The 15452-nt window shown below is 54.0% G+C and overlaps 8 protein-coding genes across 8 annotated transcripts; 5 read left to right on the forward strand and 3 right to left on the reverse strand.

Annotated features, from left to right (window-relative positions):
• Positions 1–178: 178 nt before the first annotated feature.
• On the forward strand, positions 179–931 carry VDBG_02074 (conserved hypothetical protein; the record flags this gene model as incomplete). Its single annotated transcript, XM_003007840.1, has 1 exon — positions 179–931. The coding sequence occupies one exon, from the start codon at positions 179–181 to the stop codon at positions 929–931; it is 753 nt and encodes a 250-aa protein (XP_003007886.1).
• A 299-nt stretch (positions 932–1230) lies between these two features.
• Positions 1231–3425, reverse strand: VDBG_02075 (conserved hypothetical protein; the record flags this gene model as incomplete). Its single annotated transcript, XM_003007841.1, has 2 exons — positions 1231–2171; positions 2246–3425. The coding sequence occupies 2 exons, from the start codon at positions 3423–3425 to the stop codon at positions 1231–1233; spliced, it is 2121 nt and encodes a 706-aa protein (XP_003007887.1).
• Positions 3426–3891: 466 nt separating this feature from the next.
• VDBG_02076 (cupin domain-containing protein) lies at positions 3892–5028 on the reverse strand (the record flags this gene model as incomplete). Its single annotated transcript, XM_003007842.1, has 2 exons — positions 3892–4650; positions 4726–5028. 2 exons carry the CDS (start codon positions 5026–5028, stop codon positions 3892–3894), a joined length of 1062 nt encoding a protein of 353 aa, XP_003007888.1.
• A 488-nt stretch (positions 5029–5516) lies between these two features.
• VDBG_02077 (conserved hypothetical protein) lies at positions 5517–6591 on the forward strand (the record flags this gene model as incomplete). Its single annotated transcript, XM_003007843.1, has 2 exons — positions 5517–5637; positions 6107–6591. 2 exons carry the CDS (start codon positions 5517–5519, stop codon positions 6589–6591), a joined length of 606 nt encoding a protein of 201 aa, XP_003007889.1.
• A 582-nt stretch (positions 6592–7173) lies between these two features.
• VDBG_02078 (conserved hypothetical protein) lies at positions 7174–8967 on the forward strand (the record flags this gene model as incomplete). Its single annotated transcript, XM_003007844.1, has 5 exons — positions 7174–7351; positions 7419–7485; positions 7553–7828; positions 7900–8412; positions 8496–8967. The coding sequence occupies 5 exons, from the start codon at positions 7174–7176 to the stop codon at positions 8965–8967; spliced, it is 1506 nt and encodes a 501-aa protein (XP_003007890.1).
• A 675-nt stretch (positions 8968–9642) lies between these two features.
• On the reverse strand, positions 9643–11458 carry VDBG_02079 (FAD binding domain-containing protein; the record flags this gene model as incomplete). The annotated part of the gene is made up of 7 exons (XM_003007845.1): positions 9643–9939; positions 10005–10194; positions 10244–10292; positions 10351–11068; positions 11125–11265; positions 11335–11383; positions 11454–11458. The coding sequence occupies 7 exons, from the start codon at positions 11456–11458 to the stop codon at positions 9643–9645; spliced, it is 1449 nt and encodes a 482-aa protein (XP_003007891.1).
• Positions 11459–11949: 491 nt separating this feature from the next.
• VDBG_02080 (conserved hypothetical protein) lies at positions 11950–12364 on the forward strand (the record flags this gene model as incomplete). Its single annotated transcript, XM_003007846.1, has 3 exons — positions 11950–12004; positions 12056–12114; positions 12194–12364. 3 exons carry the CDS (start codon positions 11950–11952, stop codon positions 12362–12364), a joined length of 285 nt encoding a protein of 94 aa, XP_003007892.1.
• A 463-nt stretch (positions 12365–12827) lies between these two features.
• Positions 12828–15429, forward strand: VDBG_02081 (conserved hypothetical protein; the record flags this gene model as incomplete). Its single annotated transcript, XM_003007847.1, has 7 exons — positions 12828–12969; positions 13034–13094; positions 13170–14074; positions 14152–14272; positions 14416–14795; positions 14849–15023; positions 15081–15429. The coding sequence occupies 7 exons, from the start codon at positions 12828–12830 to the stop codon at positions 15427–15429; spliced, it is 2133 nt and encodes a 710-aa protein (XP_003007893.1).
• Positions 15430–15452: the final 23 nt, after the last annotated feature.

Consider the following 15452-nt stretch of genomic DNA (forward strand, 5'->3'; position numbering starts at 1 on the left):
CACCCGCGTGTGTTCGACCGTCCGCCGACGGCTGCCGGAGCCAAGGAGTCATCCATCCCAGCATGACATGGAAGGGTAGAGAGGGTACTTAAAGGCTTTGAGAAACCCCTTCGAGACCGACCATCTCTCTCCTGGTATCATCAGAGCACCTCGCACCCGAAAACTAAACAAAAACGTCATGTATATTCGAGCCGTACATGCAGAATCAAGCCTTGTGGTTCTGAGGCAGCTAATCCGAGACAACCCCCTCGGACTGTTGACCACTGCAATCCAGTCCAAGGAGCACCCGCTTCTTCAATCCAGTCACATTCCGTTCGTCATCGATGTCGACGATGAATCGAGCGAGACAGAGACTGGCCGTCTTCGTGGCCATCTCGCCAGAATGAACCCCCACAGCAAGGCCATGATCGAAGAATTGTCGTCCCACCCCGAGAAAGGGAGTGTGTTAGAACAAGATGTCCTTGTCATCTTCACGGCGCAGCACCACTATGTCACGCCCAAGTTCTACACTGAAACGAAGCCTGCCACGGGCAAGGTTGTGCCGACATGGAACTACGCCGCCGCCCAAGTCTACGGCCGCGCTCGCATCTACTTCGACTCCAAGTCTGACGAGACCTCTGCGTTTCTCCAGAAGCAAATAACCGACCTCACTCGCCATTCCGAGACGAGCGTCATGGGATACGTCGGCGGCGAGCACCCGACGGACTGGAAGGTTACAGACGCTCCCGACAAGTACATCGAGCTGTTGAGGAAGAGCATCATCGGCATCGAGATTGACATTGACCGGTTGGAGGGCAAGTTCAAGATGAGCCAGGAGATGGGCAAGGGTGACAGAGAAGGGGTTGCAAGCGGTTTCGGGATGCTTCAGAGCGATGTGGCCCAGCAGATTGGCTGCATAGTCAAGCAGCGTAGTGACGAGAAGGACCAATAGACGGCGCCGAAGAAACGCACGCTGATGAAACCCTCCGTATCTGCCGAGACCGTGACGTGTTGCATGACGGCCCAGCTCCTCCCCTCAATATTTCAGGGATGAAGTTGTCTTGAGAGATCATAGGCATCACCCATTACTGGCCCCGTTCCAGGAAGCTAAGCCATTGTCTCGTTTGAACTGCAGGAGCCACTCTGCATTATCAGCAGGTGTTTGATTCCATGTATCATCGCTGTGTGCCATCACTGTTAGCTACTTGCAGTCCTGAGTGGTCGTCACTGGCGGCGGCACATGATCAGATCCTACCTGTCAAACATAATCCACCGGGCTTGATTCTGGAGCTCTTCATCTGTCGGAATGTGACAATCAGGGTTCCTAGGAGACATAGACATGGCCACGAATCTCGACAGCTCACGTCTCAGACCCCAGTAGAATGTGTCGGTAGAGAGGAAAGTGAACCTCTGTGGACCTGGTAATTCCGCTAGTAGCTCTTGTCTTGGAAGTTCCTGGTCGAACGGCTCGTCCAAGGCAAATACAGGCTCTGTAAGCGTACCAAGAGCCGCGTTGCCGCTTTGATCTTTCTGGTCTTGAAGCTCGCGATGGTGTGACGCATCAAACCCAGGTTCTCCGAGGCGTATATCACGACTGGCTCGTAACGCAGTTGCTTCAGATCGTTGCCGAAACGGCGCCAACCAGTGAGAAGAGTTATTGATGAGGCCTGTCAAGAAGGACATAAACAACTCAGAAGGCTCTCTCGACTGCGCGTCTGCGTTCTGCACGACTTGGCACGCCCCACGTTGCAGGTCAACATCATCGACTGGCGATTCGTAGGCAAGATTCTGTACCATGAATAATTGGAGTTGCTCTTCCAGGCTGCAAGAGTCGAAAATGTCCGCCTTGCTGTTGATTCTCAACTCTGTCGCCCGATCTTTTACAATGCTTGCCAAAGGTGTATTACGAGCTCGTCGTGCGACATGCTCATCAGACATTAAGAGATCTCGCAACCAGGACCGCGGCGTGTTGTGAGCATCTTGAGATGGCGATAGCATTTCAGACCCGACGATAATGCAACAGCTCTCGTACTGCAAAACCTCTTGAGAAGGGGGTAGGTTCTTTTCGTCGAGACATGAAGCAAAATAGTCCAGCTCAATTTTGATGAGCTCAAAGGCGTTTGCTGGCGTTGCTGGAGGGCCTCTGTCCGTCGTGAACGGCCACGGCGACGTGCGTTCAAACTCGATCAGATCTAGTGGAGCAGAGTTAGAGTTTCATGTAGGAGATGTTTCCAAAGAGACAAGGAGAAATATGGGAGAGACCTACAAGGCGGTATTGAATTCTGGACCATCTGGACCACGTCATCGTCGAATCCCCAGTCACCAAGCCACTGCGCCATGGTTGCGCCGGATTTGAAATGATCCGCCAAATGGTCGGCACGCTCTGTCCAGGATGTCATCGATAGGCCACAAAAGCCACAGGATGACTTGATATCCTGTATTGTTTGTTTCCAGCGCTCCATGAGTGAAGGGTCGAGCTTGACGTGATGAACCGCCTTGAGGTGCTGTATGAGGTGGTCCCTGCGATAGAAGGACCTCTCTTCGGGTGGCCGGTCTATGCACACTTCAAAATTATGCGCCAACATATGACCTTCGTCGGGCTCCCGTCGAGAACAATACGCACACGCCTGATGGCCGTCATCATCTCGCGAGTACGGCCCCTCTGGTGAACACTCCCATCTCTCCAGAGAGAGATGCATAGTTTTCTCGTGTCGCTGCCAACCATGTTTCTGGGCAAAAGACTCCGTACAGAACGTGCATTGAAATTTGCGCGGTAGCTGCGAAAGCTTTGTACGTGTTGTTGCCGACTGGGCGGTACCTCGATTTCGTCGCCTCTTGTGTTTGGTGTATCTGGCCAGGTCGCGCGACTGTGCGCGTGAAGAGGCAGACCCCTGTGAGTACGCAGAACCGCCAGAACTGTTGCTAGATTGAGACGTCCCAGCGCTGCTCGCAGATGACCACTCTCCCCAAACTGAAGGCTGCGGCCTCACTAGAAGTGGATGCCTCGGCTGCGCTGAGGCATCAGGAGATGCAGATATAGCCTTCAAGATGGCTTTCGCATCCGCAGCCTCGTCTTCCGGGGGTGAGTTCTGCCACCTTCCCAAGGGGTCCATCTGATCTACCAGCTCAGGTCGTCGCGAGGTGGGGATTTCCATGGCCTCGAGATTTGGTGCCGATAGGACGCTTGGTGATGTAGGCCGTACGGGAACCCTGGACTTGGTCCGCCGGCGAGTGTTCGCAAGCCATGTAGAAACCTGCAGCTTGTTGAGCCCAGTCTGAGCCTGCAATGACTCCATGTCTCCAGCACGAGGATAAGGATGGTCCTCGTGCGCTGCAAACCAGTTCCTCAAGACACGAAGGGCCCTGGTAGAGAACCGAGTACCGACTTTGGCGGGTACTGACGATATCTCTAGCTCCGCTGGTCCATTCGCGACCACAGCGCTCATTGCTTCTGATGGCCAGTACGTGTCAGCTGTCTCATTGCGATTGCCATCGCCGACGGCAGTGTGAGGAGGCCAGAGCGCCGTACACTGTGGGCGCGCACATTGACGCGTGGAAGGCCCTGGTCGAGGATTGTGTTGGGTGAGGGGAGTTACTGGCGGTGACAACATGCATGGGCGACATCATGGGGCAGTTATAGCGTGTACTTGCTAACCTTGTCACTGTCGAGCAGAGCGTGTAGGGTCCACCTGCCCGCGGTCCCCGGCACAGGGCCAGAATGCAGGCTCACCACGTGATGATGATGGGTTCAGAATGCTGACGAAGAGACTTTTCACATCGTGTTCCCAAGGTAAATAGCAACCTGGCACTAAAACCTGATGAGCGTTTCAAAAGATCTTCATACAGTGGACACATATTTATCTGTTCTACCATCCCTCCTAGATCCCTCCTAGATACTATGTGGTTATATCACTACCTCGGGGAACCTCCCTCAACTGTAACATTCAGCGCTTTGCAGGCTTCCACGAGGCGATCCTGATCCCACGCCGGTTGAGAATCTGGCAGCACGAACCCCGAATACGGTGCGCCAGCTTGACGAATCAACTCCTCGAGACCTTGCCCGTTCGTAAACGACCACACTCTCACAAATCGCGTGCCAAAATCAAGTTGGAACGACTCGCCAGCCGAAACCACCAGCGTCTGGCCCTCTCTGACCTCGCTCCACGCCGCGCCTCCTGATTTCGTCTGAACCCTCAGCACGCCTTCCAGAACACAAAAGCAGTGATCTACCGTCGCGAAGGTCAACCATTGCCGCAGTGGCGAGGCCTCGTACACCTTCGACGACTCGATGCTGGAGACGGCAAATTTGCCGCTGCACTGTGAAGCGTGAATGAACGGCCTAGACATGACGCCTCCCAGCATCCACCTCGGGCCGGTGTTTGCTCGAAGGAAGTACGGCTCGCCAGGTGATGGCAGGACGTTCTCCGTCTCTTGCCAATCTCCCAGTGCGGGCGGTTGGTAGTTTCTCTCGAAGTGGACATCGAAACGATCCTTCGCTGTCGCCATCTTCTGGCCGAGGAGAGCACCTAGGTTGCGATTGTCATTCTCGGGCACGAGGACACCATCGTAGGACTCGGCCACAAAGCGAAAGAAGTCGATCCAGTCGCCGGGAGCCACAAGTCCATATAGTTCCGTGTGAGGGCCCAGCATCTCGGGGTTGTGGATGACTTTCTGTGAAGGGATCAGCCGGAAGAACCAGTACGAGAGGGCCAAGGCGTGGCTCAGGCACGGCTACCTGCAACTCACAGGAGGAACATAGGCAAAGTCCCCAGGCCCCATGATGCGGCACTTGTCTCCGTTCCATAGTTTGAGGGATCCCTTGGTCACCATGAAAATATCGTGTGCCTCTTCGTGCCAGTGGAAGCCAGGCGCGTCGGACAGCACGGCGCCACTGGAGAAGACGGCTATTCCGCCATTTGTCTGCTTCGAGGAGGCCAATATACGAAAAACACCTTTACTGCCGGGAATAGTGAGCCTCTCGCCCTCCAGTTGGTCGATTATGTAGCTCGTCCGGGCCTCGGGAGGCACAGAGTGAAGGGAAACACTCATTTGAATGAGATGGCGTAAGTACTGGTGTAATTTGATGTGGTATGGATTTGAATAAGGTGTCAGACTCCGTCGTTCTTAGCTTTTGACAGGAAACTTGAGTCTGGCGAGGTCAAAGGAACAAGGTCTTCTGTTCAAACCTGGATGACATCGACCATTGGTTTTGAGATGCCATCTAGGGTGGGAAGCGAAGCCGCATCCCTCATCCCCGACCCCAACTCGATCTGTGGAGAACTCCAAGCGGCATCCCCGCATCAGAGCCTGGCTCTGCATGCGGGCACGCCCGGGAATGCCGAGTCTTGGGTATCGGATCTTCCGCCTGACGTCGCTCATTGATTGTCCCGAACTTTCGGGCATGCAAGCAAATGGAATCTAGGTATACTCTCGAACCCAGCATCCACGGTCGTAGGTCTCACAATAACTGCCACCTTCTCTTGCGAAGTCCTTTAGTCGCTGACAACATAGACGACGAAACGCCGAGCCACAACACCATGGCCAAACCGAGCAGCTTCAGGGCAGTCTACAAAATCGAGGACTCGCAGGAAATCGACGTAGATGTGTACTTGCCCCAGTCAAAGAATGAAATTGCGCCACAGATCAAATGCCCAATATGTAATGTTCCTGAGAGGCCTACAAAGTAGCCTGTTTCCAGTCTAACTGAGTGTAGTAATCAACATTCATGGGGGCGCGTTCATGCTTGGGTCTTCCCGGATGGTGAATCTTGATCAAGTTCAAGACTGCTTGGACCGCGGCTGGATTGTACTGGCTCCAAACCACCGCCTATGTCCACAAGTCAATCTTCTTGACGGACCGATGCGTGATTGTCGAGACCTGCTAGCCTGGGTCTATGACGGGGGGCTTGATCGAGCCATCTCAGAGCAAACCCGCGATACTAGATTTCTCGATCTAGATCACGTATTCTCCTTTGGAACTTCGTCAGGGGGTACCTTAGCTCTTGCTCTCGTGAGTTCACTCGTTTCCATCCAAACTCATGCGTGACTAACCTCGCATTCGAAGGGTTTTGGGGTACCTCGCCCAGTGGCTGGCATATTCGACATGTACGGTCCTTGTAACTTTTCAGATCCCTTTTGGACATCGAAACTTCCTCATGTGGCTGCAAAGCTTCCCAAGGACCTCAAGAAGGATTTTATGAACAAAATCTACGATGAGCGGCCTGTCCCCATTGTCGGGGGCGTTTCGCTCGAAGGCCAAGCCCAAGGGCCTCCCGATTTCAGCGACCCTCGTCCAGCTTTTGCAATGACGCAGATTGCTAGTGGTAATGTGCTAGGTGCCATTTATCCTTCCAAGGATTGGAAATCGGTTGACCCTCTGCTGAATGTCAACCAAAACTTCCCTCCGACCTACATCGCCCATGGGGGGGCGGACACCATGGTACCGATTGGTTTGAGCAGAGACCTTCTTCGAGTACTGGGGGAACATGGGATCAAGTCTGGAATGGGCGAGATCCCTGGCGAGGAACACACATTCGCAGCAAAGATGCAAGTTGGTTCTCAAACATGGGATTTACAGCGAAGAGGGTTCGATTTCTTACAGAACTTAATATGATATCTGATGTATTCAAACGTCTAGATGTTAGAAATCCACATCCCAATGACAAGGCTTGCTGATGAATTCAATGCGACTGCCGAATCTGTCGCTCCCACATCATGCATCCTCAGATCTCCGACATCTCTAAGGGACCATGGTGGCGTATCGCTATTCATGTCGCGATCCTTTGCCCCGAACGTCTGGTTCAGGGCTGGGGGCGTAACGGGGATCCATAAACCCCCGAGTCATGTAAACGACCGCGTGGCATAACCTGGGGCTGGTCCAGAAACCGTGTTCCCCCATGGGGTTTGCTCCCCGCCGGGATATCCGGACGGGCTGTTGCGCTCGACATGGGGCTAAGCGGTAACCTTGACTTCCCCAGATTTTGATGGCTGGTAGGTTTCAGTGTTGGACGCTCAATGCAGTGCAACTTTATATCAATGTCTCCATTCTCGTTGCCTTTCGTAACCTTGGAGTGTCAGCCTGCCAGACTCCTCTCCTCAACCCTTCAAGTCAACACTCTTCCTTAGCACTAATCCTGGTAGTGCTGCTTAGCCGATTTCGTTGACGGCAATACCCATCTCCGCAGTATTCTTCAACATGACTCAAAAACAGACAGCGAATGTCAAAGAGAATGACGAGAACTCCGTCATCGGAGTGGACAAAGCCAATGTTTCCCATGCAGAGGTTTCTGTTCTGCCCGCTGAGCAGAGGATGAGCCCTTGGGAATGCATGCGGCAGAATCCCAAGATTGTGCTTTTGACATTGTACGCCAATAGTACGTTCTTTTAATCTGTTTACTGTGTGCTCTGGGTGTTCTAATTTCCATCTGACATGCGTCGTAGTTGGGTCTGCCATGGTGGGTTATGAGAACCTCGCTCTGTCCGTCTGTCTCGCCATGCCGGCCTTCCAGTAAGTCTTATTTTTGACGCGGTACGCAGCCTGACCTGGGATACTGATCCTTCGTCCCCGTTCACAGAATGACGTTTGCTTCTGAAGTCAACGGAACACTTATCATACCCGCGTACTGGCAGTCTGCCTGGAACGCTACCTACAACGTCATGAGCATGCTTGGATCTGTGGTTGCTGGTTTCCTGCAAGACTGGTTTGGACGTCGCTCCGTCTTCTTAACGGCCATCATCTGCTCCATAGCGGGCACTGCGATCAACTATGTTGCGGAGACTCCGGCAGTATTTCTCGGCGGCAAAATAGTCACGGGTTTCGCCGTCGGTCTCGTGCTCGCTGGCACTCAGACGTACGTCTCTGAGATAGCTCCTTTGCCCATGCGAGGTATTGCTCTTTCGGCAAACACCATCATGCTTGTAGGTCAAAGTTCTTGTTCTCACTAGACATGTCTCAAGTCTTGATAGATCAACGGAACACTGACTCTGATCTTTTAGAACCTGGGCCTCCTCATGGCTATTTCTGCAACCTTCAGCCGTATTTCCATCATGGATCGTCTGCATTCAGGATCGTCTTTGCCGCTGCCTGGGTCTTCCCCGGGCTTCTTTCTTCCTTGGTCTCTCCCTTCGTGCCCCGACTCGCCGTACTGGCTCCTAATGAAGGGCAAGCAGCAAAGAAGCCCGCCGTGCTCTCGAGAACTCTCCCCCCCCCGATCAAAACGTCGAAGCTGCACTGGTGCAGGATTCAGTGCACAATCGAAGCTGAGCGCGCCCTGTCTGCAGAGAAAGCTTCGCTGGTCGACTGCTTCCGCGGCACCAACCTCAGACGCACCCGCATCATTTTGATCTGCATGTACATGCCGCAGATTGTCGGCGCCTCCCTGTCCGCCAACGCGCCCTACTTCCTCAACCAGACCGGCCTTGACAGCACACGGTGGTCATGCTTGTGCAGATTGGTATCAGTCTCGGCGTGGTCTCTGCCCTTGTCAACGTCTTCTTCATGATGCGTCTCCGTCACAGGCCTCTCATTTTTGCCGGTGTCAGCTTCTGTGTCCTCATGTATCTGATCATGGGCATCTTCGGCACCATGGAGCGATCGCCCAGGAACCTAAAGATCATTGGCATTGCGCTCCTCATCACGTCTATCTCCTACGGCCCAGCGGTCGGCGCGTCAATGGCTGTCGCCGGCGAGACATCTGCCACAAGACTGCGCTCCAAGTCCATGGGCCTTGGTGCGGGCTTTTCTGCGATCTGCAGCGTCATCTGGCAGGTTATCCTTCCGTATCTCTTCAACCAGGACCAGGCCAACCTCGGCGGCAACATTGGCTGGATTTTCTTCGCCATGGGAGCAATCTACTTGGCCATTACATACTTTGACGTTCCTGGCACCAAGGGGCGCACATATGCCCAGCTAGACACCATGTTTGAGAAGCGCGTCTCGGCTAGGCACTTTGAGAAATATCAGCTAGATGCTGACGAGATTGTGGCTTAATGGGCAGATTCTGTCGCGAAGGAGCTTGGTAGGAGACTAGTAGTGTTCAAAGTGTCGGGCGAGATGGAAATTGTGTTTTGCTTAGCGAGGTGTGATGTAGTTGCGATTCAATTTCATGAGTTTTCAAGGGCGTGGTTGCGATGTGTTCGAGGTTTCCGCTAATACTGACAAATAATTCGTGCTCTATGGGTCTCAGCCAGATCCATCATCTTGATATTTGGTGGGATGAACAGCAGAAAGTTCGACTATTATACCAGAGGTTTCTATGACAATTTGTCCTTTACGCCACGTAGGAGACGACTACGATGGCACATCGTCATTTCTCTAGGCTTGAGTCTCTGTCAGGAGGGCTTTGCGTAGCTAAGGCTGGCTAGAGGCCAGGGACTACGAGAACCCGTATATAAGGGTTGCAATGGGCCAGAATGCACATGTGGTTTTCTTCAATTCCTGTTATCTCTTGTCTGCGGACCTAGTGCGGAAGACCTCTTCACTCTGCTCAAACCCACTCTCTGACAATCTTACTCCTTGCTGCTTTGCGAGCTTCGAAATCATCATTGCTAAAGTCGCGTTCGGCATTTCAACAAAGCTTCTTGTAGTGTGTTATTCATTTCATACTATTTTATCATGTCCTACGTGTTTTGCTCCCTCCGGCCGTTCAACGATGCAAGGCGCCCATCAAGCTGCTATCCATCGCCTTAAGGTAGACCAAACCCCGCGGCGCTTCACTCCCACAGGCCGATGGAGCTTCGGACCCGGAACGGGCAGCGACGTCTGCGCCTTCTTCGCGAACGGCTTCTCTTTCACCGCTTTTCGCACCTCGGCAAACGCATCATAGCCGTACAGCCATGGCTGCACCTGCGGACAGGTCCACCGGCTGGGAAAGGGCCCATGCAGAGGCTTGCCGAGCTGCGACAGGAACAACTCGTCTCGCGCTTCCTGTGCGGGACCGTCTGGCATGTGGAAGGATTCTCGCTGTCTATTTGTCAGCACTGAACCAGCTGGGATGGGGCTTTCTCGACGCAGAGGGCGGGACGTACTTGTTTGAAGGTCTCTCTGACGATGGCGTCACCTCTTGATTTCCGGAGCTTTTGGTACATCTGCAGTGCCTGGGCTACTTGTTCTTTCGATTCAATGTGACCGAGAAGCAATCCAAGGACAGCTGCGTCCTCGATGGCAGAGTTGGCGCCCTGAGCAAGATATGGAAGCATGGGGTGGCACGCATCGCCACTCGAATGGAGTCAGCTCAAGTCCTAGGCAGATAATGGGACCGTCTTACACGAAAACCATATTGGAATCCTCGTTGACCCACTCGGGCAGCTCCTCGACTGAAGACCGATCAAGTTAGCAAAACTGTAGGAGAGGTCTGAGGGCAGGCTGCATTACTGTGCATGAGCTTCCATTTTTCAACAGTGTCGACCATTCCCAGGAACCGTCCCAGCACGGGATCCCAGTCGCCGAAAAGAGCCCGCATCTCTTCTACGGATCCCGCCTGACGGCTGACGCCAAGGGGCAGATCGTCAGGGACTAGCAGCACAATGTTGTACATGCGGCCGGCGCGCACCGAATAGCCCACTGCATGGGCTCCGGGACCGATCCAGAAGTGTACGGCCGGATTTGAGATCCATCGACGGAGCTCAGGGTCGGTCACCTGCTCAAGATCGAGGACGACGCGGTACGCCAGGTCACCCGTTGGCCGCGGCAGGTCGCCCTTTTTTGTAAAGAGGGTGCGGCTGCGAGACCAGAGCCCGTCGGCGGCAACGATAAGATCCGCTTTGGCTTTCAGGCCCGACTTGGTAGTGACTTGAGCAAGGTCAAAGTCAATGTCGTCGACCTTCTGGCCCATCTCGAAGCGGACGCCCAGGGTCTTGGCGCGCTCGAATAGCGATAGCTGGAGGTCGACGCGGTGCATGTCGAGGAACGGAGCGTCGTATTTGCGGCGTATATTCTTGTCAAAATCAGACTCCATGGCGAGCACCTTGCCGGAATACCTGTGGACGAATAGAGACGTGGGCTCGGCAGCAGATTCCCATAGTTTGTCGGGCATCTGCCATTCTTGGAGGATCCGTGTGCAGTTTGGTGTCAGCTGCAGTCCTGCACCGACCTGGGGTGATGCTGTTAGTTCTTTGTGCCATTTCGGCCGTTTCACGGTAGATGTACCTCGAGAAGCTCCTGTGTAGACTCGAAAACTGTAACCTTATGACCAGACAGACTAATGGAAATCGCCGTGGCGAGACCAGCCAAACCAGCCCCGACGACGATAACATCGAGCTGGACGGGCGACTGTGGAAGGATAGGGGACTACAAACTGTCAGTCAAGACTCCTGAGATGTTCCCGAGCCATGAGAACATACCATTGTCGAATGTTACGTTGGCATATGCTGGCACAGTGGTGGATGACTGGGGAAGCTTGCATGTGCTGGAGCAGGAACCAGCCTCACCCTATCCTAGAATGGCGCATAGATGGATGGAGAAATATCAACAAGCACCCCATGTTTAGCTCAAAGCCAGCACGTAGTCCCGGCTGGGGTGATTCATCTTTTCGGGAAAGCCTATCTCTCAGAAAACCAAGTTCGGCAGCTCGGTACGTTTCCATCGATCCGCTCGAAGTTGGGCCAGGAGGCTGGCGCAAGTAGCTGATTCGGCTTTGCCGTTCAAAGGGGGCCGGCAGATCCGGGAGGCGACTCCAGCCCGGCAATGCCGCTCATAGGGGTCGGTTACAGCTTCCCCGCGACTCCCAATTCGACTGTCTAGAATTGGCTGGGGAATATCGAGACGTCAAATGAGTGTAAGTTGAAGTTGGCTGCTGGATTGTTGAGGTCGAAAAATGAATACCGGTGTCCTGCAGCCACAGTCTCGGTCGATTTGAGCAACACACTGCATCCTTCAAGAACTCAAAAGACACAACAATGCCTCCTAAAGGTCCTTTCCGGTTGGTGACGGTCAACACGGCGCCTGAGCGGGCAAAGAGGCTCATTGGAAAGGATGACCGAGGCCCTCCGCGATGAGTACACGATAGATTATGTTGCCAATTGCGAGAGTAAGTTCAAGTTTCGTATGGGAGAGGAAGATCTCTAGCGTATATTGACAGCAACACAAGGCATCGCCGAAGTAGAGGGCAAGGTCAAGGAGTTCAAGCCGGACGTCCTCGTAGGTTTTCCTCGGTTCCCTGACGAGGCCCAGGAAGCACACAGACTGCCACTGAAAGCTAGCACTAACGGCCAGTCAGTTCTCAGCATCCATGTGGTCGGCCGAGGAAGCTGTCGAGATACAGAAGATTGCGAGAGAGATCGTGCCCGAGATTAAGACACACGCCATTCCTCAGGGCTTGCAGGTGGAGAGGGGACCGGATGCCATTGTTGAGCATTTGCTTGAGGAGGTGCCAAAATTGCTGGGATGAGATAGAGCGTGTATACAGGCCAAGTGTAGATGCTGTGGTATCTCAACCGAAGTGACCCTGTGTCCTCTGTATTTTCGATGTTTGACCGTGATCATGGTGTTGATGGATCACTTGGGTACCTTGGGCACCGCCGGCCTGTCCTGCCTCGTGTTCTTGTTTCCGTCATGCACCCCGCACTTCAGGGACCCGATCCCCATCAGCACTCTCTGGGTAGCTAGGTCCTTAAGGTACCAAGGTAGGTAAGGTACCTAGGTAGGTAAGGTACCTAGGTAGCTTCAGCCCCCTAGCCACCCCGCAGGAGCTCGGCAATGGTCTGGGGCAGTCGTCAGGCACCAGCAGGGCCATGACTTTGTCGATCCACTGCCCACCATCTGACCTTTCTTCTTCAGCCTGCATACACCTACATTGTGTCACCATCACAGGGCCTTTTCAACAGCCGCTCCACGTTGCTTAATTGATCGCCATGGATGACCAGGTACCCAAAGCGCGCGTCACCAGAGCAGCCGTTCACAAGGCTCGCCGGCCAAGAGCCGCGCGAGCGTGCGATGCTTGTCGAACCAAGAAGAATAAATGTGACGAGCTATACCCATGCACCTACTGCAAAAGTTGGTCGCCTTTTGTCTCTTCCTCTGCCATGTCCCTCTTGACCAGAAAAGCTGACATGGCCAGATCGCAAGCTCGAGTGTATTTACAAAGGCCAGGATGCTGCCAGCAGGCGCTACGCACCCGAGTGAGTCGCCCCCCCCCCAAAGTGTGGCATGACACCCAATTCTGAGTTGCAGCTCACTCATCGCCACATCTTCAGCTACGTACAACAGCTCGAGGATCATGTGAAGAGCTTGTCCAATCGCCTCGAGTCTCGAGAGTCTCAAGAAAGGCGAGAGCCACACCCGGCGGCGGCTGCTGCAGAGGCCACGAAGCCCAGCGAAACGACCTTGCCGCTGGCAGAGGACCACCAGCAGCAGCAGCAGCATTCGATATGGCCGGAATCGCAGATGGCGGCTGAGAACGAAGCCAACGCCAATGACAACTACGCTGCGTCAGACTACGATGCCATCCCGACGCCGCGCAGCACATCCACGAGACTAGCCGGCGAGCACGAAGTGTCCGGCGTCAATCGCCACACACGCAACGTCGAGTTCTACGGCACCTCGTCCTCTGTCGCCCTACTATCCCACATTCAACGGAACGGCGGCCAGAACAGCTCGGCCGCTGATGACGCACACGCCCTTCTCGTCACGAGCCTTCACAATCCGTCCTTTCATTCTCCCGACACGAGCTCAGCCCGCGTCGATGCAGGCACACAGAGCCAGCCACTCCTCTACTCCCGCCACAGCCGAGGCTTTCTGGACAACTACTTCTCCGCCATCCACTACATTCATCCCATACTTGATAGGGAACTCTTCATCCAGAGGTGTGAGCGCTTATGGACCAGCGCCGAGGGCACCCGCGTCACTAGCTTTGCCGCCCTCTACTACAGCGTCCTTGCCCTCGGCGCCCTTGTCGGGGTCAGGCCTGACGAGCCTCTCGAGGGCCTGACCAATCTCCAGTGGAGCAGAAAGTTTTTCGACCAGGCCAAAACATATTGCAACCAACTCGGCATGGTCACTGATCTCGAGATGGTCCAGTGCTATTTCTTTCTGGTATCATCCGTGCCGTACATTTCGAGCCACGGAAGGACATTTGAGCTGACTTTAAACACAGGCCAAGGTTTGTCAGAACGAACTCAGCCCTCACTGTCAGTTTTTCCCTAGATCACAGACTGTTTCGAGCACTAACGGCCCCAGTGTGCTATATGTACGTCGGTCTTTCTGTCAGGACAGCGCTGGCCATGGGTATCAACCGAGGCCCCGGGCCCAATGCAAGGACAGATACGGCGAGATTGAAAGCAGAATCCCGGACCTGGTGGTAAGTATTGAGATGTTGCAATGTGATCGACAAAGACTTTTGAACGGGTACTGATGTGTTATGCTCGCCTCAGGGGCCTGTACTCCCTCGAAACGTAGGTTACGAGTATCACTTTCCCTGGACCACCACTCTAACGTTCGCAGTGAGTTGTCCTTCGCAATGGGCAGGCCGGATACATTAGGAGCAGATCTCTACCACACCCGCCCGTATCCTTTCATACAGGGCTCACCAAACGCCGACGCCAGTCAGCCCGAGCTACTCGAGCCTCTCCATTGCGCCATTATCAAATCCATGGTAGACTTTTCGCGACTGACGAGGACAGTCTGCCTTGGCATCTATCTGTCCGATACGCCTGTTCTATCGACGACTGCCCTTGCTTTCCAGATTGAGAAGGATCTTGACCGATGGATTGAGAGTCTTCCAGAGCAAATTCGACCAAACATCACCGCAGGCCCGCCGTCAACTCTCAAGGCCGCGCGAGATCCTCAATGGGCGAAGCGGCAAAAGCTAGTCCTGACCATTCGTACGCCTCTCGCATGCTCGTGATTTCCGCGCGCGTCATCTGACTTGAATTAGGGTATCATAACATGAGGATTCTTTTGTTCGGATCACTGCTGCTCAAGTCGTCCGGGACGGAGCGCGCATCGATCCCTGATGCACATGAGGCCACGGAGAAATACCTCGATTCGGCCTCGAAAACTATTGAAATCATATATCGAACACACGAGCACAACGACTTCTTCCGTACCTGGTACGTGGTCTTTCTCTGATCTACCTGCAACTCATCCTCTCTAACAGCCTCTCCAAGGTTCTACAATACCACATACACAGTGTTTGCCGCTTCCATCATCCTCGTGCACATTACACGTTCGTCAGAGACCGACAACCAATATCTACTAGAGCGTGTCGGCATGGCCATCGAGATCCTCGAGAACATGGACGAGTGCGTCGTAGCCCTAGAGGCCGCCAAACTACTGCGCCAGGCGAAGGAGAAGGCGCAAAGCTCTGGGCCATTCACCTCCAGCCAGGCTGCTTACGACTTTGAGGGAACCATGCTCCTAAATCAATACTGGGGCCCATTGGACCTTCTAGGCGGCGACATGGACCTGGATTTTGCCTTTCAGTTCTCGGACCTCGATGCGCCTGGCGCGTCTTGAGGCGATGAGCTTTCCCGCGACAG

The sequence above is a fragment of the Verticillium alfalfae genome, genomic scaffold, assembly GCF_000150825.1.
Source record: "Verticillium alfalfae VaMs.102 supercont1.2 genomic scaffold, whole genome shotgun sequence".
Classification (NCBI taxonomy): domain Eukaryota; kingdom Fungi; phylum Ascomycota; class Sordariomycetes; order Glomerellales; family Plectosphaerellaceae; genus Verticillium; species Verticillium alfalfae.